The 26,513-nt window shown below is 39.7% G+C and overlaps 1 protein-coding gene across 1 annotated transcript in view; it reads left to right on the top strand.

Annotated features, from left to right (window-relative positions):
- LOC136824986 (ATP-binding cassette sub-family C member 10) overlaps positions 1–26,513 on the top strand; it is a 173,146-nt gene that overhangs the window by 48,088 nt on the left and 98,545 nt on the right. Inside the window, 2 exon segments of the mRNA XM_067080977.1 lie at positions 10,327–10,388; positions 25,470–25,591. Coding sequence (XP_066937078.1) covers positions 10,327–10,388; positions 25,470–25,591 — 184 coding nt within the window.

Below are 26,513 nucleotides of genomic sequence, written 5' to 3'. Positions count from 1 at the left end.
AAAACATTCCCACCCGCCTCCCGCAAGGGACAAGGGGACATAGAAAATATGATTAGTTGTTGATGGAAATGGATCCAGGTACCCCGGTAGAGGGCGGGTAGTCGTATCACCTGACCATATATTAGCGGGACCGCCAGTTTTGAATTTTCTGTCGAGATCGAAATTACAGCTATATGTAAACAACAGGTAAGTATGATATAAAATCTTATTTTATTATAAAAATGTCATTTTTGGGTAGAACATGTCCATGCATCCCACCTCCTGTCAATGTGGGATTCAGCTTTGTAGTTGCATGGTAAGTTACATATATAAAATGACATTTTTATGATAAAATAAAGTATTATATATATACTTACCAAGTAACTACATGATCAGAGCCCTTCCACCTCCCCTTTCATGGACACATAGGGCACAAACCAATTGAGCTCTTCAGCAGGGCACAGAACCTATTCTTCCCCGAAAGTGGGTGTGGTCTAGTTACCTACACTAAAACAATAGTGTATTACCGGGAATTTCAAGTTTTTGAACTGCCGTGGGTGAGTGAAACTAGTAACTATGTAGTTAATTGGTAAGTGCAGTATATATAAAACTTTATTTTATCATAAAAATGTAATTTTCAGATGGTTTTTTAGTGTTTTGAACTATCAAAATAGGCAGTTACAAGCATTTTTGAGGGGTTTTAAGTATTCACGGATTTTAGGTATTTGCTGGTGTTAGTGGTATGCATCCCCTGCGAATACTGGGGATCAAGTGTACTTAGTTTTATGGTTTTTTCTTTATTTTATTGGTTTTGATATTCAGTAAGCTTTTCTGAAACTGGCATACGAGCAAGCCGAAAAACTTGAATAGATCATGAAGTAATGTAATGGTATGAATGACCCAGCTGTGTTGCATCAAAACTTTTCTTGCCAATCGATGTGTCAGTCTGTGTAGGCATACATGTGTATGTGCTTGTGTATGTGTACACATATGCATCATGGTGAGGTAAATTACAGTATGCACTTGTTGTGTGCTTGATTGCTTTTCTCTCTCTCTCTCTCTCTCTCTCTCTCTCTCTCTCTCTCTCTCTCTCTCAGGGTAATTCTTTATTGCTATATACAGTACATGACATTTTATATGAAAATTTACAAATCATTACATCATCCAAAACGCATCACAAGCTACTTCAGCTTAGGCAGTCGTATATTATTGACTGAAGCCATGGGTAAGCAGGTAATGCAGTATGTTTACTGATAAATACAGAAATGAAAATGACATTTCATTAACGTGTTATTAAGTAATCATGCACAGTGCCAGAAAGAGAGGCAGTAAACAGACAGACATTAATACAATTGTTTACAATGTAAATTTAATAAAGTTAATATCCCATTTTGGAATGCAATTAATATAATTGTGTTAATCAGTAAATATAGCACATCACATATTTTTTGCCAAAAATTGAAACCAATGTTATACGATAGCCTAAGCTTCAAGAACTTGCAATGTTTTGGGGATGGTGTAAAGATTTCATAAATTTTTATGCCATACAAAATAAATAACAATATTGCTGTAATACATCCTCAATAAGCCATGCCCACACACACACACACACAGACCTTTGAATAAAATGTTTACAGTATTAAGAGTTTTAATGTGGATCAGATTATTAGTAGGCTTGTATGAGGTAATTTTGATAAAGTTGGTTTTGTGTACAAAACTTCAAATAATGAATGGCATTGAAGCAACACAGTATCTCAGTTTGACAGTCAGGTGGGTGAAACTAGATGGAACCAATGCAGAAAGACTGGAAGCAATGCATAAAGTCGTCGAAACAATGCATGAAAAAAATCTTTGACTGCTTCCAGTAGGCTTCATGAGGCACTATGAGAAGTACCCTTTTCAGGCTTTTTTTTTTCATGGTGGTTTTCTTGCTTTTCTACATTTAATGAGTTATCTCTCTAACAACCACCCGCTGTTGTACTTGTGACAAAATAATTAAACTCATGTTTAAGTTCTTTGCAACATTGTCTTCTTAGGTAGCAAAGGCTTCATTTGTAGGTAAATACCATGGCTCACTGCACACTTTTGTCATGGACTACCCAAAACAATCCCTCTCTTGTTATTCCAACCTGTAAATATTATGTCCTATATGTATGTGTAGTGATGATACTGCTTTAAGTTAAATACCACAAGATTTGCAATGCCTGCTTTGATAAGATGCATCATATACCTAGAGATGATGATTCAAAATAATTTTAAGAAAAACGGAAATAATGAGGCCAGATTACTGTGTACACTGAAGGATGAAATAACTATATGGAGAAAGGAATTATTAAGTTAAATCTTTGGAGAAAGGAATTATGAAGTTAAATCTCTCAAATATTTAGGAACAAGAATTTAGTGAAAAACTGAAAAGGCAAATTAAATAACTTGGACAGGCTAAGTATGCGGATTGAAATTGCATAAAAAGTAAAATAATACATAAGTCTGGTACAACTTCTGTTGCCATACAGGCATGAATCTCATGACAGTGGAATTATAAAAGAATGTGTTGATTAGACAATAAAGCTTTAAAGAGGAATATTAAGAGTCAGATGGCAGGACAGTGTGAGAAATGACACCACAAGGGGAAATTTTTGGTTATAATATAGATGCAATAATGATGAACAAAAGATGTACTGTAAATGACATTGGCATGTCCTTCACACAACCTATTGGGGGATACTTTGTATGTGATAGTGTCACATGGGTTCTTATGGGCACCAGAAAAGATTGAAGACCCAGATCCACTTGGATAAGTCCATAACAAAGGAGGTTGGAGATGAGCAGAGATCTGAGGAAGGTCAAACACACGAAAGACATGAGTAGCAAAATTTCACAGACCCCTATGCTCTGCATAATATTGGAGGAGTGATGGAGATAAGTATATGAACATTCAGGCTGTCATGACAGGTCAAAAAATTTGTGTCATGACCAGATTTTAATTTTTTTTTTTTTTTAATTTCTGTCTCAGTATGCAGTAAGAGGTACACTAGAACACTATGTACAGAAACAATATGGCAACTTCAGGAGTCATTTCTCTGTGGAGATCAAATTTTATGAATGTTTCCCAAGTATTTAAGAAATATACCACTGAAAATCTTTTGAATTTCAACATTGCACAAAACATTGTTACAACAGCTTTGATTTGATAATGTCTTCCATTTCAGATCAAAGAAAACAACACAGTTATTTTGTCATTTGATAAGAGCATTAAGAAAGCTCATGTATACTGAAGAAAATTGTACTGCAGATTGATGATGTGTAGTGGACTTGAGATATTGACAGCAAATAAAAAAAAAATTGTGAAAGATAACAAAATGAAATATTGTGAAGTAAATTATTACATGTATATGTTGGAAATGTAGAGATGCAATGATGTGGTAAAAATTATTACAGATGAAGAGATTAATCAGTGTTTCTAGATGTTGTTTGGTGACATCAAGAGAACTGCCAGTTGCAAAATTTGAAGTCATGGGAGGAAATAGAAGGATATAGGAAAAATGCTGGCTAGTGAATCAAAAGAGGTTTTTTAAATGAAGTGTCTTATTACCAAGGTAGTGCAGTATGTAGGCAAGTTGTGCAGTATATTTGTATGATGTTCGATATGCTGCTGATAAGTCTCTAGTGTTGACATATAAAGAGTTTGATACTGTAGAGATTTTCCCAGCAGGTGCATTCTTTATTCCATTTTTAAAAGGTAACAACTGTGTATTTTAAAAAATTGAATTTGAGGATGGAGGAAAATTACGCATGAATATTTTATGCCTTTTAATTGTCATATATACAGAGTATATACATCAGTTTTTTTACAAAGTATTTGTGTTTTTTCCTTCATACTTATAAGATCTGTGATGAAGCAGTTAAGCTATTTTTAACTCACATTAAGCTGTAAGTTACCCAAGTGCTGCATCTTTTTCTGGTTTTACATCTGTGCATCTTACTCTTATGCATCTTACATTACCACTGAGGCGAGACTGGCAGTGGAGGAACACTTCTTGGGTTTCTGTGATAGGGTCGGGTTACAGCCCATGTGATTCCAGGCTGTCACTCACTGGTTGAGTAAGGCTTGTGATAGGTTCTGTTGTACTGCCAGGTGTGCATGTGCTTTGTAAGTTCTCAGTCACAAGCAATGGACTGTGCCATACTATTCAGTAGTATGGTTTGTGAGTGTTGCTTTAAAAATTATTTCAAAAGAGAGGAGATTAGTGCATATTACATTTAGACATAACCTCTAGTGTATGTGGCAGAAATTGGATAACAATATATTGTGTTTTTGCAACGTACAGCTAAGGTATGATGCAAATTTGCTTTACTGTATGGTAAATTGATTAGCTTGCATGACTGACCATATATATTATGTAGTTATATGGTTAGGCTACATTAGCCTATAAGGTGTGTATATGAGGTTAATTATGAGTCAGGTGATTCGGTTTGTGCTTTGCACTTTGATGAATGACAGGCTTTGAATAAATCTGATGTATTCTAGCAATGTGCAGTGTAAATTTTAAGTTGGTATTTTAAAATTATTGACTACTATTGCTCTGCTGCAGAGATTATTCTAGATATGCCTTTGTTTTGTAGTCTGATTTCATTTTTTTCTCAGGTCACCCTAATACAGAGAGCATAGGATGAAACAGCATATCAAGATTATGGACATTTTGGATGCGTTAATCAAGATATGGATGCTTCAGTCATGTTGAGTTATGTAAATGAACCATTTTTCAGTAATACAATGACAGTGGAACAAGTTGAATGAAAGTATATCAACAATGGAGGCAACTGAAAGAGACTCCATTTATTGTGTTATTGACGGAATCTTGAAGTGAAGTTTTTTTATACATTCAAATCTTTCTTGTGAATGAACAGAATATTGTCAGGGTGATATTCTCCATTACTGAGTATCAATCTGCCTTCTGTGATTCCTTACAAAATGGCTCATATGTACTTTAATATGACTGCCTTTTGTGGCAACATGGACTTCAGTTCATGGAATGCCAAAAAACTCAACTTTGGCCTATGCTTTCAAAAAGCCATCCTGGACGTTCAACATTTTCTCTTCTCGCCATTGTTTCAGCATATTACATTGGGAAGCAGTCAGAATGGGTTATGCGGAGAAGGAAACAGATGGCAATTATCCACACAAGGATTGCTATATCCGTTTTCTCTCTTATTTTGTGTGTGTTAGAGCCCATCCTTTACGTGTTTGTTGGGCAGGCCTTAATGTATTGGGTAGATGCTCTTGTTGTTGGAGTGCAGGTAAGATTCTCACTTTCTTTTAGACAAATTTTATATGCTATAATAGAATTTTTATTTTCACAAATACTTAACAGAAAATTTGAATTATATTTCATGTTAGCTTGAAGATATTTTGATATATTGCAATTTGTCTTGATCACAGTGCAGTACTAAACACACTATTTTCTTTTTATTCAAGTTTGCCTTGAGCTAACCTTTTCTGTTTAGACTGTAATGAAATTAAAATTATTTGGGATGAATCTTACCTACTGTTAAGATATCTTACATCTCTGGCACATAGCACTTCGGCATTCAAACAAAAGATCGAATGGCTGTCTGGATGACTTTAGTACACCTGTTCTCCACCAAGTGTGGTTCGAATGTTTTAGCTCTTGTCAGAATTCTCCTTGCTGCCATTGTGTATAGGCTCTTGTTGGTATTTCATGGCTGTTTCATGCTATCACTGGTACTGAGTGTTTATTTTTCCTAGGATGCCTTCCACTGGAATCAAGACTAAGAACGTCAGGTTCTGTAGGAATGATTACTGTATTAGTAGGATGATGTTTTTTGAAGGACAGACACGTTGTGCTGGCTGCAGTGTGCAATTGTGAATTTTTCTTTCTGTTACACCTTTCAAACCTTTTACTGTCAATTTCCGTTTCAGCGCTGAATACCTCATAGGTCCCAGTACTTGGCCCTTGGCCTAAATTCTATATTCAATTCAGCTCAATTCAAGTGTGATCTTGAGAGTAGATCTGAGAAGTAGAGATTTTCAAAGGACTTTCTGCATAAGTTCATTAGTATAGGAAGAGAAGGTAACTTGAGATAGATTGCAAAAGTAACTACTGTAGTTAGGTCAGGTCACCAATCTGTCATTTCTCCCCTTTCAACAGGTCCTTTGTCTGTATTTGTTCTCACTCAGTATAGGGTTTTCCTTTGCTGATGCTTTAGTTAGTGCTGGGACTTCCTCTTTAGCTAAACGTTCCGTTCCCTTCGGTTCAGGAAAGCATTTTAAAAAGTTAGAATTTGTTAGGAATCGTTCCAAGTCCCCCAGTGTGTGTGATCATTTTCGCATTCCCCGCAGAAGAGGTAAGGTGTTGGTGCCCTCGCCCGTCTGTGACCCAGAAGCCTAGGACTGGCCTTAGACAGTTGGAAGAGTCTGCTGGTAGGGAACTAGGTCGGTTGTTGGGGTGATGTGGTTCTGTGCCCTCTGTCACCTGCCTCTCCATTTTTAACGCTCTGAATTTCATGTACATAGTGTGTTAGCTGAAAGATTGTTTTCCACCATTTTGGAAAACATTAATCCACACAACATATGCAAGTTCTGCCGTCATCAGCACTAACATAAGGTTGTTAGCACCAATAGGACTGATGCATACTCCCTTCCTAAGTGCTTTTGTTCTCAGACGCATCAAACGAGGGATGGGGCGCACACCTGGAAGAGTTGCTGGTTTCAGGTGGGTGGGACTGAAACTACAAGCACCTTCACATCAACATCCTGGAACTCAAGGCAGCCTTCCTGGTTCTCAAGGGTTTCAGGATTGATTGATGGGACACTCGGGTGGTGTTGATGAGCGACAACACCACGGTAGTGGTATATGTCTACAAACAAGCGGGTCTAGTATCCTTCTACTTCATCAGTTGACAGTGCAGCTGCACAAGTGGGCAGTATAACTGTCAGCCAGATACATTCAGGCAAGAGGAATGTAGTGGCAGACAAGCTCAGTCGCCAGGATCAAGTAATAGGGACATAGTGGTCCGTTCACACAGACATTATGGAAAGGCTGTTTGAGGTGTGAGTCATCCTTCCATCGATCTGTTTGCCACCTGGCACAACAGAAATCTCCAAGTATTCTGCTCCATCATACCAGACCCATGGGCTGCTGCAGAGGCGCTTTCAACACCCATGGGACAACCTCGATGCCTACACCTTCCCTCCGTTTTGTCTGATTCATAGGGTGATCAACAAGGTGATCACCCCAAATCTCAGAATGACCTTGGTGTGGCTCCCAAGTGGCCATATGCTGTTTGGTATCTGGGCCTGCTAGCTCTACTTTCCGAAGCACAGAGAGATTCCTCCCAGACACGACCTCCTGTGTCAACCGCACGTGGAATGGTTACATCAGGCAGTGCAGCCCTTTGTCTTCATGGCTGGAAACTATCCAGCATCTCTTGCTAGTGAGAAGCTTTTCTCGCTACACAGCAGCAGAGATGGGTGTGGCCACTATTCAGCAGGTAGCGGACTTCCTCGTCTTTCTTTGCCGAGAGAAGTTTCTCTCCGTATCAGCTGTGAAAGCCTATAGAGCCACCCTGGGCCTAGTTCTACACCTGAGAGGAGTAGATATCTCCTCCTCCCTGGAGATTTGTCAGCTGCTGAGAAGCTTCGATGATCTTCCCCACCCAGGGACCTCAGGCTCCCTGAGTGGGAGAGTTGTCAGATAGGGATCTGACCCTCAAGACCATCTTCCTGCTAGCCCTGGCATCAGCAAAGAGAGTAGGCGAACTTCATGAACCTTTCCTTCAACGTTAAACACTCGAGGGGATGGGGATCAGTTGCGCTCAACTTTGTCTCAGAATTTGTAGCAAAGACTCAGAATCCGTCAGTCCCTGACGCCAGATTTAAGTCCTTCATGATCCCTCCCAAGAGGACTTTGTTGCTAATGATCCAGACAGGATGTTACTATGTCCTGTTAGAGTGCTGCGGTGCTATCTTAAGAGGTCTCAACATCTCCAGCCTGAGTGTCAACGACTCTTTGTTAGTGGCACTGGCTCGTCCAAGAAAAAGATGTCCAAGAACAAAGTCCATTTCTGGCTTTATGAGACAATCAAGAGAGTGTACTCTGCTGCTGATGAAGATGACACCAGTATGTCAATAATTTCCAAGAGCTCACGAAGTCAGGGCATTGGTCCATCCCTCGCATTCAGGAAGAATCTGTTGGTTCCTCAGGTACTGAAGGCAGGGGTGTAATCACCAGACCACCTTCACGTCCATTTACCTTTGGCACATTGCCCACAAGTCCTTGGACACTTTCTTTGGGTCCTGTGGTGGCTGCTCAACAAGTTGTGTAGCTTACCTGGCTCCTCTAAGAGGATAGGTTGTATCTCGCCTGAGGTGTTGGGTTGATGTGTGAGTGGCTGGCCTCTCCTCCTCTCCCTTCATCATCCTTCACTCTCTCTCTCTCTCTCTCTCTCTGTATGGGCAGAGAGAAGGATAACGACTGTCACGTGTTGGAACTGGCGGATGCAGGTAAGTGTCACATCAAGCACCCATTCTGCTCTCTATGTTTAGACTTATAGAAGCAATCCTGCCCCTTTCCCTAGCAAGGTTCAAGGGTGTCATGTTTTTCCCACTCATTCAAAAGGCCCAGAAGTCTGACCATTGAACATGCAGTTCTTACACTTGTGTGTAATATGTCAGAGGTACAGAACTCTTCCTCACCCTATTTGACCAGGAGGAAGAGAATCTAGGTGTGGCAAACTCCAGTCAGTTCAGAGACTCACTCAGATTCCTCTCTCCAAAAAGTAAGTCTTCCTAACGTAAAGGACCGATGGTTTGTATACAGTATTGTGTAGGAAAATGACAAATTTTTGAAGTACTGTAATTTGTATTTTCCTAACTATACAAACCTGAGGTCCTTAACAGTTTTATGCCCACCTCATACTACCCCTCAGTCTGTTACCGGTCACCAACTGGACGCTAGTTAACTGCCTAACCACCTTGTTCGAAAGTTAAACGGCCGTTCTAGCTTCGCTGAAAGTAATTACTTATGTAAAGGACCTTAGGTTTGTATAGTTAGGAAAAATACAAATTACTTAAAAAATTTGTCATATTTGTGGTTTTAGAAACTTAGAATATCTTTGTCAAAGAACACGAGGTTTATTGGTTGGGCTAGTGCATGAGAATTAGCTCCATACCTTTTACCTTTATTGAAGGTGAACATTCTTAATGAGAGAACAGTTGCAACTTCATTTAGTATTATGACAGTTTGTTGCATGAGGAAGGGATTAATGCAGCACAGTACAAGTGCAATTTGGTTTGCCACTCACCACCATAAGTATGCAGAATCATGTCTGAAAGCAGTAAAGCCCTTAGTCTGCTACTAGTAGCAAGTAAAGTCTTTTCCTAAACTGAAAAAAGAGCAGTCTCTGAGGCTCTGCCATAAATCCTGGGTTTTGATATTTTGGGGAGCATGAAGGTACATATTTTGTTTAGGGGGTCCTTGTACTATATCATAAAGGTATTTATTTTTAGTTCACTGTCGTTATATAGGGCTTTAGGACCCAGGCACATGGGTCCCCTCATGCCCACTTCTGTTTCATTCTGGCTGAATTGAAGCCGTTTTCTCCAGAAGGCTGCTCTTTGTCGCACATGTACGAGAACCTTGCTCCCTGAATGGAATCCAACTACTGGCAGCAGTAAGATCCAGAAAGGAGCAGATCAGGTAAGAATGTTTTAGGCTTCACGCAAGAAACCTTTAGCTCGATTGGCTGAGCGGATTTTGTTTACTGCACCACCCACCATCCTCTTCTCAATGTGGGAATCAGCTGTCTTTGATAGTAAGAAAGATTCATCCCAAATAATATAAATTTTCATAATAAAATTTATTAATTGGGTACTTATCTACTGTTAAAGTAGACACCACCCAGCCTCCCCACACTTAGTAAGCTGTCAAGGAGAATTCTGACAAGAACTAAAATATTCAAAACACACCCGGTGGAGAACAGATATACTAGACAGTCATCGGGCAGCCATTCGATCTTTTGTTTGAATGCCGACTCGCTTATCGGCCGGGAGATATAAGCTATCTTCAACAGTAGGTAAGTATCCAAATAATAAATTTTATTATGAAAATTTATATTTTGTGTTTTGTTTTAAATTATTAAACATAATGCATTCATTTATCACTTTGTATTTTTCAGACCATATCTGGCTTGTGCATTTAGGTTTTACATCTTTGAGAACACGCCTGTGTCTAACCACCAGGGGACCCACACCTGTGATATTTGCTTGGCTCCTGACATTCCTTTGCACAATAAATTTAGCAAGAACTGCTTGGTATAAACAGGAAGGTTTACCTGTGGTAATATCAGAAATTATGAGGTACACAGCATTAACGCAACTGGTTTTGCAGGTAATAGTATATACTTCTATTTTTTAGCTACTGTCTTGCACAAATGCCAAAGCCCTTTATATTAAACAATGAACTTTGGTGTTATGCACATGGTGTTAGTATTGCTGAATGGAGTTATGTATTTAAAGCTTGTTAGTGCAGTATTTTAATTCTTTTGCTTTAAAACTTCAAGAAACTTTGTTTTATAACATGAAACACGTTTTTCACATGAACTTATTCATCATATACATGCACCTTCTCTTTTGTGTTGGAGTTTTTAGCAGGATGGACTCATCTGCTTGGTGTCAGAGTTGTTCTCTATTTTTGGATGACTGTTTTGTTCTCACCAATTCATTTCTGGCGACCTTAAGGGGGAAGAATTATGTTTTATGCCTAACCTCAGAGTTGGGCATTTTGTTCAATGTTGATTACTCTATGCTTTTCCAATCCAGTCAATTATTTATCTGGGGATGAAGATTACTCTCTCTTTTTAGGGTTTTTCCAACAGAGGGATGGTTAGACAATTATTTTCTACCACTTTTGAGAACTTTAATGGGTTAGCCTGTAGACCTCAACAACCTGTACACTATCCTCAGGTGTCATATAGGCAGATTGGGGGCCATTCTGAGAAATTTGATGTCAGGGAGTTGGAAGGTAAACAGACTACAGCTTTGGCAGTTTGGAATGGTCTTATGCACACAAAACACCTAGTTAGCAACAATATGATCACAGTCTTTTCCGACAACTCAACCTCTTGATCCTTACATAAGATGACAAGGAGACAAGATCAAGAGATTTGTTCAGGCTAGCAAAGAAATTTCCTTCTCCTTTGGACAGCCCGGCAACATCATTCCTTTACCTCATTTTGTCGTGGGAAAAACATTGTTATTGAAGACCAACTCAGCAGAAAAGGCAAGGCCTTCAATCAGATAGTCTCCTCTTCCTCAGATTTGCCAGAAGTTGTGGAACCTCTGGGAGACCCACACACCAATCTGTTCACAACTACTCAAAACACTACTCTCCCACTTTACTGCCCTTCTTGCCAGGATCCTCAGGACATGGGCAGTTGATGTCTTCCTTCAAGAATGGTTGAATTTAGACCTCCATGCTTTTGTCTGTTTGCTGTTGTGAGGAAATAGTCAAGTTGTGAGCTTTGCAGAACACAATGATGATTGTGATAGCTTGTTGGTGACCCTCAAAGGGAATGGTTCCCCTAACTTCCTGTCTTGGCAGTAGATGTTCCTTGTCTTTTCCATTCAGGAAAGATCTTTTCAGACAGTCTTACTTGAGAAAATTCCATCAAACCTCCCATGCCTTATGTGACCTCATGGGGATTGTCATTGTCTGTTATGAGCTAAGGGCATTTCTAGAATGGCCAAGGGAGCGATAATAGTGGTCACTTTATTGATCTTGGTGCTTGTCAGAGTGATATCCAGCACCTCTTCATTAGATAGCCTGACTTAAGTTCTGCCAGTATCTTGGGTATGCAAAGCAGTTTTTGTTACAGCGGTCAAAGGATACTGCTTTACATTGTTCTGAATCATGCTGACTGGAATATCACTCATGATTTAAAGTTTTAAGAGGTTTTCTATCTTTTGTGCTGGAAATTTCAGTCTTCCTATCATGGTTTATACGATGAAATTTAGACCTAGTCCTCCAGATTTTAACATACCTCAGTTTGAGCATATTGATAAGGCATCACTTAAGAACTTTGAAGACACCTTTCCTTTAGCTCTTGCTGCAGCAAAGTGTGTAGGTGAGCTTCAGGCCCTTTCTTGTATGTGGGCTTTGTTCTAGTGGCAGCCTCTCTCTTTTCTTTCATTGCTTAGAAAAGATATAGAAGTGAAAGCCCTTCTCAGATTTGTGACAGTGCCCAATTTAATTGGTTTGGTAGGCAATGCTGAAGTGGCTGTCTTATGTCCAGTTAGAACTCTTAAGGGTTTATATTATTGAGCTTCAAGCCCTTTCTTGTATTTGGGCTTTGTTGTGGTGGCAACCTCTATTTTCTTTAATTTCTTAGAGAAAAGATTAGAAGTGAGAGCCCATCCCAGGTTTGTGATAGTGCTTTTAATTCAACTGCTCTGGTAGGCATGAAGAAGTAGCTGTCTTATGGTCAGTTAGAACTCTTAAGGGTTTACCTGGACAGACATAAACCTTGAAGAGGAGGAGCTAAGTATTTATCTGTGGTGTTAGGGGACCAAACACTCCTATGTGCAAGAATGCTTGAGTCCATGCACACTCAACTGATTCCTGAGCTTTTACCAATTTTTAAAATAATCCTCATGGCTTCCATACCGTAAGCACATCTTTATTTCCTTTAAAAGCTTATGCTAGAGAAGGTTGTCATGCAGCTCAGGGGAGATGTAACTGTTGTTGACTCATATTATTTGTGAAATGTTCAAATTTAGCATGAGGTGTAAAGCCCGTAGTCCTGTCGTTGCGGCGGGGATGCTTTCTCCTGAACCAAATATGATAGTAACCTTGCTTTCTATCTTATCATTAGTTGTTAGGAAATCCCACTTGAATTTTGGGAGCACAAAGGTGGTAGTTGTCTTTAGTTTTAGACTGTCGGTTGTGGGCTTTTGACTCAGGCACAGGAGTCACTAGTACTCTATGAGTTAGTTATTTTTCCCCCTGTAAGGATCCTGTTGTGTTTCTAATGTCTGGCAACAGTACTTTCCAGTAAGAATCACACAATAGGCGAGAAGCTTTTTTCCCCTCATTAAAAAGCCTTTAGTTCGCTTGGCTGAACATTGCTTCTCTGGCCACAGTGACCCACCCTCCTCACTCAGTGTTATCAGCTAACTTTAACAGTAAGTAAGATTCATTCCAAACAATGAAAATTTTTGTGATAAAATTAATTATTTTTATACTTACCTACTGTTTAAGTGGAAACCCACCCAGCCACCTTAGTGGGTGGTCATGAAGAATTCTGACAAGAACTTAAACATTCCAACTCCACCTAGTGGGAAACAGGTGACTGCCGAGACAGTCTTAGCAAGTTATCCAAGCATTATTTTGTTTTATTTTGAATGCTGATTGTGCCTAATGGCTTGAAGATATAAGCTGACTTTAAGAGTAGGTAAGTATCTAAATAATTCATTTTATCATGATAATTTTCATTCAGTTCATGATGCAGGAATATTATTGGCTACAGGAGTATTTAAGTCATTTCCTTTGAGACACACTTGTAGATGGTGGTAAGATCATCTGGATATATGTTATCAACATCTGCTAGTTTTCAGCTGGTTCAATTTTGAGAGGCTCCCTAAGTCCTTAACAAGCGTATATCACAAATGAAGGGCATTGGCAATTTTATAAAAATCACCCCAAGCAACCTCAATCATTTGCTTATAGGTGTAGTGTGTTATCAATCAATTAAACATCCTGAGGACAGAGACTTTACCGTGAGGTTTTCAGTTAGCTTTCCCCCCCAAACCTTCCAGATGTAAAATGTGGATATTTTAATTTGATGAAATCAGAAATATCCAATAAAGCAATGCAATCAATATTTTTAGATCATTCCTCCTAACATAATAATTCCATTGCAGTTTTCACAGATGGCTCAGTCAGCAGCTGGTGTTCGCTTTGAAGTCATCTTTTTTAATGTAGAAATAAGTGGGAGAATATTATGTTGTATCTATTTTCACAGCAGAATTGCATGCAGTTTTAGGGACCTTAGATGAAATTTTAATTCTGTATAAGTAACGTAGCAAGTAATTACATTGCTATTAGTTTCACTCGCTTGGCAGCTAAAATTTTCATATTCGCGGGTCGTGCTATTTTGTTTTGGCTAGGCGACTAACCCCGCCCACTTTCGGGGTAAGAGAGGAGCAACTAGCGAAGAGCTCAATTTGTTTCTGCCAGCTGATGGCTGTACACCAGTTATTGGCAGCAGCTTTGATTTTGAAATTTGTCATTTCTGATTGTCTTTTCATTGTTTTGGTGAATATTCTTACTTTGGTTTCCTTTCAGCATATTTAGATAGAGTTAGGCTCTGTTTAATCATTATTTTGACAACTTGGTTAATTGGATTTAGACTTTATATCCCGATTGTGACTTTAGTTTGCTTGTTTTCGAAATGTCAGATTCCAGTTCGACTAGCTTTAGGGATTGCTGCAAAGGCTGTAATATGCATTTGGCTAAAGAATCTTACGATTCTCATTCAATCTGCACAGACTTTAGGGAACAGGTTTATTCAGTAGATTTAAGATGTAATGAATGTGCCGACTGGGAGAGTAAGAAATGGAAGACCTTGAGATCTCATTTAAATAAACTGGCTAGGGATAAGAAGAGGAAGGCTGCCGATTGACAGACTAGGAAGTCTTTAACTAGCCAGGAATCTCCTAATGATCATGGTAATGATAATACTAATGTTGATATTGATGTTCCTGTGATTTCTGTTAATTCCATTCCCAGTTCTCCATTTGTGCAACCCGGCTCCTTCACCCAGCTGTCTCGCTTCCGAACCCAACCCCATTGCCAGCCTCAGTGTAAGATTGATAAGAGATTCGAGTTGATTGTTGAATCTGTTGCTCAGTTAGCTTCATCTCTGAAGGTCCTTATGGGCAATAAGAGTGATTCGGAGTGCCCAGTAACTCCTAGTGCCAGTGTTGTGTCAGTAGAGCACCTGGTAGCCCCTAGTGCTAGTGAAGTGTTGGTGGAGGAGCTGGCTGCCTGTCCCGCTGATTCTCCTAGGCAAAGGTCAATGACATACTGCCTTAAACTTGGGAGGAGTCAAACTGGTCGCATAAGGGAGGTTGGTGGGGTCTGCCCACAGGTAGTTGCCCCCTTGGTTGGACCTGTTCTTGGAATCTCTGGTTGCAGCCAAGCACCACTGGAAAGAAGTGGGCGATAGAATTAGTAGAAACGTGAACTCCCAGGATTCTACAACCGTCTGTTTGTGGTGCCATAGGTGTCAAGAGGCTGGAGGCCTGTTCTGGACGTCACTGCCCTGAATGTCTTCGTACCAAAGACCAAGTTCAGGATGGAGACAAACCAAACCATGATGTCATCCAGTCTCCCTGGACTCAAAGAATTTTCTGAAGTTTGTGTACAGGAACAGTGTTCCAATTTCATGCACCATGTTTTGGATTACCAATGGTACGCAAGTGTTTACTAGAGTTCTCGCTCCCCTAGCGAAATGGCTCTATCTGATGGGAATCAAGATCTCCCCTATCTGGACAGTTGGCTCCTGCTGGCCCACTCAAGAGAAAGGTGTTCGGAGAACCTTCAAAGGACCCTTCTCCTGGCCCAGGATCTGGGATTGACAATAAACTTCCAGAAATCTCAGGTGATTCCTTCTCAATGGTTTCTCTATTTAGGGATGTGATAGACTCTCAGAGTTTTCGGGTTTCTCCATCCCTGAAAAGCATAGTCTTGCCTGAAGACAGTGGACAGGTTTCTTCATCTCAGTCAGTGCTCCGCCAACAAATGGATGAGCCTCCTGGGGACGTTATCATCCATAAAACAGTTGGTTCTCCTAAGCAGACTCCATATGAGACTGCTTCAGTACTTTCTAAGGATCAGCTGGGACAGGAAGAACTACCCAGACATGTTCGTGTTCCAGGTGACCTCCAAAATAAAAAGAAGACCTGCTCTGGTGGAGTCCCTCCTTCCTGTGAAGACAAGCCTAGACTGCTACTCAGGCGTGTTGAATCCAGGCTGGGGAGCTCTGTTAGGGGAGCAAAGAAGTCTCCGGGACTAGGCCCCTGGAGCAAAGGAAGTGGCATATAAATGTCAAAGAGCTGAAGGCAGTTCATTTGGGACTGCAATTTTTCAAGACAGAAGTGTGCAACAAGACGCTGGCAGTGCATTTGGACAGTATGACTGCCCTGTCATACAACAAGAACCAAGGGGGAACACACTCTTTCTCCCTTTACAGGACAGCAAGAGACCGTCTGCTATGGGCGGAACAAAATCAGGTCAAGCTTCTAACATGCTTCATTCAAGGGAAGCTCAAAGTTTTGGTGGACAAATTGAGCTGCCAGAAACAAGTATTACCCCCGAAGTGGCACTGGATCTGCAGGTATGCTTGGATCTATGGAAGTTGTGGGGGACACCAATCATAGACCTGTTCGCTACTTACAGAAACCATTGCCTTCCACTGTTTTGTTCGCCAGTCCCAGATCCGTTAGCATGGGCAACCGATGCCATGCTTCAGGGCTGGTCAAACAAACACCTCTATGCATTCCCACTTCTCAGTCTGGTGAGGCAAGTGATAAACAAGTTCTAGGTTCATCAGAATCTGTCGATGATTGTAGTAGCTCCCTTTTTGGCCAACAAAAGAATGGTTCCAGGACCTTCTCGACCTCCTGGCAGACTTTCCGAGACTGCTACCTCAAAAACCTCCTCCACTAAAACAGCCCCACTTCTGGCAGTTTCATCAGGGGTTGTCTACTCTGGCCCTGACAGGCTACAAACTATCAGGAAACTCCTTAGAAAGAAGGTTTTTCAAGATAAGCTTTGCAAGTTATTGCGAAGTGCAGATGGCAGTCCTTTGACAGAGTATATCAGGCTAAGTGGACAATATTTAGAGATTGGTGCAGAAGGCACAGAGTTTTGTCTTCTCAGACATCTGTAGTAGAAATAGCAGACTTTCTGTTATATCTAAAGACTGACAGGAGCCTGTCAACCTCAATGATCTAGGCCTATAGGGCCGTGTTAAGCTCTGTCTTCTGACACAGGAGAGTGGATCTTTCCTTTAATCAGGACTTGTTGGATCTTATTAGATCGTTTGACACCACAAGACAGGAGGAGGTAGCAAAAGTGCCATGGAACCTAGATGTGGCTCCCAAGTGGTTATCTGGCCCACGATTTGAGCCCATGCGCTCAATTTCTCTGAGAGATTTGTCTAGAAAGACCCTTTTTCTAGTAGCCTTATTGACTGCTAAACGGGTCAGTGAGATCCACATGATAGACAGAAGAGTAGGCTTCTCCCAAGGGGATGCTGTCTGTTCCTTTTCCTTGGGATTTCTAGCCAAAAATTAGTTGCTTTCCAAGCCTTGGCCATGTTCCTTTGTAATTAAAATTTTGTGAGAAATTTTAGGTCCAGAAGAGGAAGAGAGAGTGTTGTGTTCTGTGAGAGCTCTAAAGTACTATTATCTTCAAAGAACAGAAAGAATACATAGACCTTTTAATGCGTTATGGTGTTCAATTAAGAACCCTTCACGTCATCCACTGTCGAAGAATGCCCTGGCATTCTTCCTCAAGACCTCATCTCAAAGCCCATTCTTTGATTGGAGAGGAGGCTTTTCCCTTGTGTAAAGTGGAAGCTCATGAAATTAGAACTGTAGCCACTTCCTTGGCGTTCAAACGTAATTTGTCTCCTCCATATTGCAAGTGACTTTTTGGAAATGCAAGTCGGTGTTTGCATCACATTATCTAAAGGAAATTGAAAGTTTACGATAACTACAGTAAACTGGGTCCATTTTTGGTGGCTGGCAGGATGTTTGGGGAGGAAGCATAGGAAGCATTCCTTCCTTCATGTCTTCTCCTTGAAATAAGGTTGTTGAGTTTTTAGGGGAGCCTGGGGGTACTGTGTACTGCAGTGCCCTCCAGTTCTTTCATGTTTGGGTAGTGGTTTTTAATTTTTTGGTGGTTTTAGGTGGTGATGTTTTTTATGGTTGAATATTCTATACTGCACCCAGGGCAGGGGTAACATGTTTATCCTTGTCAGCATTTGGAACTATCCTTGTTACAAGGTACCCGCTGAGATAGTAGGCGGTCCTTGGCTATACTGCCTCGCCACTATACGATAAGATGAGTGCCAAACAGAGGCAGTGTCTTCCTGCAACAGCTTTCTTATTAAGTAAGGAAACAACAGGCATTATTTTAATGCTAGCAATCTTTTCTATTCTCAAATTCATTACCATTCCTAATGTTTTGGGGTAGATATGTACATGCATCCCACCTCCTGTCAATGTGGGAATTAGCAGTGTAACTACTTGGTAAGTTACTTATATAAAATGACATTTTTATGATAAAATAAAGTTTTACATATACTTACCAGAACCCACAGAATATGCCTACTACTATGTAGGGATGTATTTCCTCCTGTCTTTAAGAAAATTAAAAACCTTTAGCAGTCCCACTGGGAAAACATTAAAAAAAAACCAGAGGTTGCATAGTATTATGTCATCTGTATCTTTGTCATATCTATATATGCCAAGGAGACTGGAAGCTATGAGTATATTGTGCAGACTAAGGATAGGACATACAAGACTCATTCATGGGCTCTTAATGCCAGGTGATAATCATCTGTTCTACAATGACTGTATTGTCTGCTTGAATGTGAAACATTTGCCGAGTTGAATGTCCCACTCTTGGGGATCAGAGACATAGGGTCCTCTTGTGGGGACATGACAAGGATGAATGTTTTATACTTGGAGAGTGTAATACAGATCAGTTATATATTTTTATTTAGAATGCAGAGTGTAATACAGAGCAGTTATATATTTTTATTAAGAATGCTGGACTCAGCAAAACTTATACTGTATCCATGTGCAGTATACTGTACGAGTGTTTGTATGTAGAGTATCTATGTATTTCATATATGGTTATATATGAAAATTATTTTTAAATATATTTCCTTTTATGGAACTTTCCTTTACAACGCCAGTTTTGATGACCATAAATCGATCACTCAGTCCAGTTTACAGTAAACCCTCCGTATTCGCAGGGGATGGGTAGCCCCTCCCCCCCCCTGCGCGAATAGCTAAAATCCATGAATACTTAAAACCCCACTAAAAACACTTGGAACTGCCTATTTTGATAGTTTAAACACAAGAAAAACCCTCTAAAAATGCTTATACCTGAGTATTTTAATAGTTTTATCACAAAAAGTGCATTTAGTCATGAAAATATGAAAATCCAGTAATTAGTGAATATTTCTCAGTGAAAAATACAGCGAATGGGCAAATTTTCCATGAATAATGTGTGTATACGTTCCACAGGGAAATCCGCAAATAGTGAGACCATGAATACGGGGGGTTTGCTGTACTCCTCTTGTAAAATTCTACGAAACCAACACTGTTCTCAATGACTTCTTTTGCTGGCCTCCTGCTTTGTCAAGGATGTTGGCTTTTATTAGGCAGTTGTGATACCAAGTTCATGCTTATGGTTACAGCCTTTTAGTTTGTTAAACTATTTCACAGTAATAATGGTAATGTCCTTGGATTGCAAGATTTATATTCTTATTCCACTATTAAGGCTGGCTGTAGATTTCAGCAGAAATTGATAGATGTGACTGTTTACAACTTTTAAAAGTGAAATATTGAATCTTTTGTATGAAGTTCACTTACATTGTAAAAATTTTGTGTTAAGAAGCTTAGAGGATCAAAGTTAGGGAACCTCTTGAGGATCTGAGGAGCATTTTCATGTTTTTTAATGTTTGCATGTTCACTTTTGTTATAGAATGCAATGCATATTAAAAATAGCAACAGTGTTACTGTGTGTATGTAGACAGCAAATGAGGGAACCAGAGAATAGTGGACCTTCCATTTTTGTTCCTTCTCACTATCACTAGTTGATGAATTGCAGGCAACCTGAGTGAATGATTCAGTATCTCCTGAGAGGCATATAAGTACAGGTTTTCTGCACTCAATTCAAACAGAGTACTGGTTCAGACAAAAGCTTAAACATAAAACCCTGGAGATTATTCAGTATTTACACTCCTTTTGTTGGAGGATTAGCTTGGCTTTGAAAGATTTTGAGCTTGGTCAGTGTCTCTGGGTTTTGTGTCATGTTTATTTCTTTATTAATTTGCATTATCTTTTCTGTCTGAAGTATTAAACTAATCATTCCTTGACATAACATGAATGTCAGAAGTTTATTGTCTCAGACACTGAAGTGAAATCACCATGGAAGAGCCAGCCAATGAAAATGATTCAGAAATCTTTTTCTGTTTGTTATTCAGTACCTGTGGACAGATGCAGACTTGTGTAGCCCTCAGAATTGATGGGTATGGCATTAATTTATACTCTTAGTTTCATGGAACTAGAAAATTTTTAGATTATGTGACTTCCATTAATTTTAAGGGTGCTTTTTCCAAGTGCTTATCCGCACAGCTTGTGTGGGGAAGGCTTTGCCCCATTTGGAGAAGTACTGTTCATCAGTTCAAAACTGTCTTTGTTTGTCAACGCACTTTCAAGCTTTCTGCAAGTAAGTTCAGGAAAGCTGTCTTCATTTTTTTAAAAAATTAACTCGGAAAAGTTTTCTGCAGTTTTTTAAGATTAAAGTTAGCTCAGGTTAAGAAAGAATTGATAGCACTAAGATTAGAGAAAAAAGTAAAGCATAGATGGTATTTTGTACTCAAGCTTTGAAAAATTAATGTAAGCAGTTTTTACACTGGTCTTATCTTTTTCCTATTTTTAGCAAGGTATCGTTTACAGTGCACCTTTTTTGCTTTTTGCTGGGCTTACTAAAGGGGTTGTGTTGCATCCTTTTGCCCATAGCTTTATTACTTTCTGTAGAGGAAGGAAAATGCATCTTAGAGTTATGTACTCATTTGAAGTTTGTTAGACTGAGTTTTGATGTTTTCATGATCTTAATGCAGTGTCAAAGTATGGAGGTTTCAATTGAAATTTATTGATGCTTGCATTTATATTTTCCCTATTAATTTTACAGCTTTTTTTATTTAACTTTTTTTTCATTTTACTGTTTTACAACCACTTAACTGATTTTGATTATTATCACCAGACTTTACCTGATGAACTTTGGTTGTTTTTATAGTGACTGCAGAAAAATCATGCTTAAAAAACTAAGTAGATCTGTGAGTTTAAAAAAGATATATTTACATAACCTTGTTAATGAAACTCTTTGAGCATTATCTCTCTCCATTTTACCATTATTATTGGTAGGGTCATACTGCTTTACCTTAAGCACCTTGCTGCTGTCCTAGCACTATCAGCATCTGTAATTTCCTCAAAATTTTTCCATGTGCAGTTGAATATTCTATTAATTTTTGGTGTCTTAGTACTTATTACTGAGTACTTCAGCAGAAAGCATTGGTAACATTCTGCTTCTTCTAGACTTTGGTTTTTTTCAGTTGAAGATGCAGCAGCACATGAGCTATTGCAATTGTAGACTTTAGTTGCCCATTTTCCATGCATTTTTTCATAGAGGTGACAGAGAAAAAATTAAGACTCTTAACCCAGTTGCCTACAAATCAGGGTATGAAATCAGAAAGCTGGTTTCAGAAATCAATTAGGCACATATGTCAATAAGAAGCACATTAAGCTGATTAATTACTCCTGGTATGGGTGGTACCTATAACTACTGGTGTCATGAATATTAGACACTTGTATGTTAAATGTTAACTATGTTTTGCTTCAGTTGTCACCTTCATTTAATAAGAAATTCAATCAGCTATGAGGCCATGTGACTGAATGATTTGATTGAAGTACTTTAAGTAACATTATTTTATAGTTTTTCTTTTATCAGAAGGCTACAGAAAGCAAATTTGAGTCTTGTTTTTTCTTTGTTTTGAACTTGAAGTTGAATGATTCTTTGTAAATACTTTGTATTACTTCAGATAATGTTTGTATGGTTTTTGCTAAGAAATTTATTTTTCATTTAAGTAACTTGCCCAGTAATTACATCGCTGTAGTTTTCTACTCTCGGCAGGTTGAATTTTTGAAATTGTGGCAATACTCTTCTTCTTCCGTCCGAGATGGTGACTAAGCTCCCGCCAACCCGCTGGGAAGGAGAGGAACAACTCTCGAAAGAAGGATCAATTTGTTTTCTGCCGTCCTAGAGCTCACACAGTTGTAGGAACGCAACTTGGTTTTTTGGAATTTGTCTTGTTAGATTCCCTTTTCGGTGAAGTATTCTAATTGGTTTCCTTCGGCACTAGTTTTTTTGTTGTTTATCAACTGATTTTGACTTCTTCTGTCTGATTTTGAGTACTCTTTTTGAATTTTGTGACGACCGGCTTTTCTCTCTTAACAAGATTTGCCGATCGGCTTTTGCATAGTTTGGTAGTTGCTTATGAAGATTACTGTTAGGCTAATTGTCCTTCAGGAATGTTTTTTCTCTTATGATGCTGATACCATTTTTTCTTCTTGCAGAGGTCAGGTCTGTTCAGTCAATCTAACTTGTAATGATTGTGATGAGAAGATGTGGAAAAACTTAGCTTCTCATCTTTCTGAGCTAGAAAAGAGATAGAAAGAGGAAAGTGGCCGCTAGAGCTGATAGTTAAGGTTTAGATATTAGCTCAACTCCCAAACTGGTGAATATGGATGTACCCTCTGTTACCTCTCCTGTTTCTAATGTGTCTTGCTCCAAGCCCTCCCATTCCTCCCTCATCTGGCTCCCTCGCTCCTGAACCGGATCGCTTTACCAGTCTTGAGAGCAAGTTTGACCAGAAGTTTGGTCTGATTGATGGTAAGTACAATGACACAACTCGGTGAACCAGTGCTCTTTTTGATGAATAAATTAGTGATAAAAGTGCCCATGAAGTGATTGTGGAGGAGGTGGCTACCTGTTGCGCCGACTCTCCTAGGCAAAGGTCACTACTGGACTCCTCTAAATCTGGGAGGAGGTATACTGGGGGCCCAAGGGTGGTTGGCGGGAGCTATACACGGCTTTATGGCTCTTGTCTAGTGACGATGATAACTGGATTTTCGACACCGATATCCAGTTATCCGCGCCGATCCCCAGTTATCGGTGCTGATCCCTGGTTATTGGCGGCCCCCGATCCCCGGTTATCGGCGCCAACAACCAGGGGTCGGTGCTGTTATTGCCGATTTTTGGTTATCGTCACGCTGTCGGGAATGGAACCCCCGCCGATAACCAGGGATTGTCTGTACTAAATATAATTCAATCTCATGTGAAAAAGTATACCTTAGTTTAACCAGACCACTGAGCTGATTAACAGCTCTCCTAGGGCTGGCCCAAAGGATGAGACTTATTTTACGTGGCTAAGAACCAACTGGTTACCTAGCAACGGGACCTACAGCTTATTGTGGAATCCAAACCACATTATGATAATAAATGAATTTCTATCACCAGAAATAAATTCCTCTAATTCTTCACTGCCAGTTGGAGAGTCGAACGCTGGGCCCAATCTCACCGGAATGTCAGAATGACCCTCATAATTCCGTTCTGGCCCCAGAAGGAGTGGTTTACAGATCTCCTTGCCCTTCTGGTGGACTATCTGAGGTGCCTTCCCACCATTCCAGAGCTGCTCAGACAGCCTCATTTCAGGAGGTTTCATCAAAACCTTCCACTCTGGCCCTGACAGGGTTTCAACTGTCGTCAAACTCCTACGATCGAAGCCTGTGGCTCAAGCTATTACCAGCAATAGACGACAGTCATCTAATAAAGTCTATCGAGCAGAGTGGTCCATCTTTAGACTTTGGTGTAGAAGATATAACATCTCGTCTTCTAAGACATCTATATGCAGCTAGCAGACTTTCTCCTGTATTTAAGATCCTCCAGAGACCTCTCTTCCTCTCTACCATCAGAGGTTATAGAGCTATGCTCAGCTCGGTTTTTCGCCACAGGGGTCTGGACCTTACCAGACTCTTTGAAACCTAAAACAGAATCTACAGTTTCCTGGAGTCTTGATGAAGTTCTTAAATGGATTTCAGGACCGCGTTTTGAACCTCTTCGCTCAACGTCCCTCAGGGATTTAACTGGGAAGACGCTGTTTCTTTTGGCTCTAGGAACAGCTAAGAGGGTTAGCAAACTCCATGCCTTGGACAAAAGGGTAGTTTCTCCCAGGGTGACGTAGTCTTCTCGCTAACTTTGGGTTTTCTTGCAAAAAATGAAATTCCCTCAAAACCTTGGCCCCGCTACTTTACAGCAAAGAACTTGATGGAGATTTTAGGCCCAGAGGAAGAGGAAAGATCTTTGTCCTGTGAGCACCCTTAGATATTATCTACGTAGGACTGTGAAGATCAGAGGCCAGGCTAGCAATCTATGGTGTTCTGTAAAGGATCCTTCCAGACCTCTCTCTAAGAATGCTATCTTGTTCTCTTTAAGGGACCTAATCAGGGAAGCTCATTCTCAAATTGGAGAAGGGTCTCTTCCCTCCCTGAAAATGAAGGCTTACGAGGTAAGGGCAGTGGCCACCTCCTTAGCCTTCAAGCATGATTTGTCCTTATCTTCTGTCCTCCAGACTACATACTGGAGATATAGGTCAGTTTTTGCAATCCACTATCTCCGAGACATTGAAACCACCTACAACAGTTGCAGCACCTTAGGGCCCTTGTCTGCATGTGTGGTAATGGGGGAGGAAGCCTAGGAGGCAAGTCTTCCAACTCGATGTATTTCTGTCTGGAAGGTATGGTATACCCAAGTTACCAACCAGTTTTTGTAATGGGGTGATGATATCTTTTCTTTCTTTTTAAATTGTCGATATAAGGTGACTAGGCATTATAGTTGGTTTTTTTTCTTGGTTCCTGGTACTTAGCCCTGGCTTAGGGCAAGTTTTTAAGCTTTGTATGGCTTTGGAAGTTCCCTTTTAATACACAGCTTTGATTAACACTCACAGCTAGCAGAATACTCCTTCACTCGAAAGTCCCCGTGTCAGTAGAGGTGTCCCTAGGCTATACTGCCACACCACTACAGGTTGAGATGAGCTCCAACCAGAGGCAGTCCCTTCCTGCAGTAGCTCTCTCACCAGGCAAGGAACAACAAGCATTTATCGATGCGAACATCATGAATATATCCACAATGACTTTAATATTTTGGTATAATATGTCCATGAATCCCCACCATCCATCAATGTAGGATTCAGCGATGTAATTACTGGGTAAATTACATAAATAAAAATGACATTTTTATAATAAAATAAACTTTTATATATACTTACCCAGTAATTACGAGTCGAGCCCGCCCTCCTCCCCTCACATGAACATTTTTTATTGCAACCAACAAATTGATCCTTCTTTCAAGGGTTGTTCCTCTCATTCCCAGAGAGTGGATGGGGCCTAGTCACTGTCTCGGATGGAAGAAGAAGAGTAGTATTGCCGCGAATTTTGAAAATTCAGGTTCCCATCAAGTAGAAACTACAGCGATGTAATTACTGGGTAAGTATAAATAAAATTTTATTATAAAAATGTCAATTCAAATAAGTTGATTTTATCCTCATTTCAGGTTTTCTATCTTTTTACACTGTTCCCAAAAGGAAGTGTGGGAACCTCTCAATATCAGGAGTTACGAAGAGAAACCAACGAACGAACCCCACTCATGGAAACTTCTTACAATGATTATAGTGGGTAGGTTAATTCATAACTGGTTGTTAAACAATTATTGAGCTGTACTTTAAGAACTGCACTTATGATTAGATTTTCGATTGTTTCAATGTTTTCTTTTTAGAAATCCAGCATAAAGCTTTGCAAATGATAATTAAGTGAATAGTAAAATATCCTTTCTTATACATGAAGTCATATAACATCGCCTCTACTATATTGTCAAAAAACCAATAAATTAAGAATAAAAATAGCAGTTATCATTATTATTGCTAAGGGTTCTTTTCCCCAGAAATTTAACAATGATTATAGAAACACTTAATAAAAATAATTTTTGAAATGAACATTACCTCTCCATTATATAGTTTTTACTTTGCACCAGCTGGAGTTTGACAAAAAAAGTAATTTTTTAAATGAACATTACCTCTCCACTATATAGTTTGTACTTCGCACCAGTTGGAGTTTGACAGGTTAAAACAAAAAACAAGAACACTCAGTTTTCTATGAATATCCTTCTTCTACCCATCTCCTTCCCCCACCCCCCACCAGGGGATTAATAGGCACAAACACCCGTACCCTTCAGTCTACTTCTGTCGATGGGTTCGGTAGAAATTTGGCAGATGCACTTGGTTTTTCTGTTGGTTTGTTCTTTTATTTTTTGAATATTCATTTGGTACGATCCTGTAAGGTAAGAGTTGCTGCAATAGGCATTATTAATCTCCTAACTCTCACCAGAATAAGTTAGCGATTTTCCTTAGCTGGTGTCTCAGACTCTGCGTCCCTCCTTTCGAGACATCTGTGACCCAAATTGCTGATTGCCTCTTTTATCTGAGATCTAGAATATCTCGTATTCCTCCATTAAGGGGGTCGAGCTATGTGTAACTCAGTTTTTAAGCATCTTCATGAAGTCCTTTGACTAGTCCAAGCAAGGAAGGAAATCTGGTCTCCT

This window comes from Macrobrachium rosenbergii, chromosome 36, assembly GCF_040412425.1.
Source record: "Macrobrachium rosenbergii isolate ZJJX-2024 chromosome 36, ASM4041242v1, whole genome shotgun sequence".
NCBI lineage: Eukaryota > Metazoa > Arthropoda > Malacostraca > Decapoda > Palaemonidae > Macrobrachium > Macrobrachium rosenbergii.
Note: the sequence above shows the minus strand (reverse complement) of the source record. Positions and strands in the feature narration are given on the sequence as shown.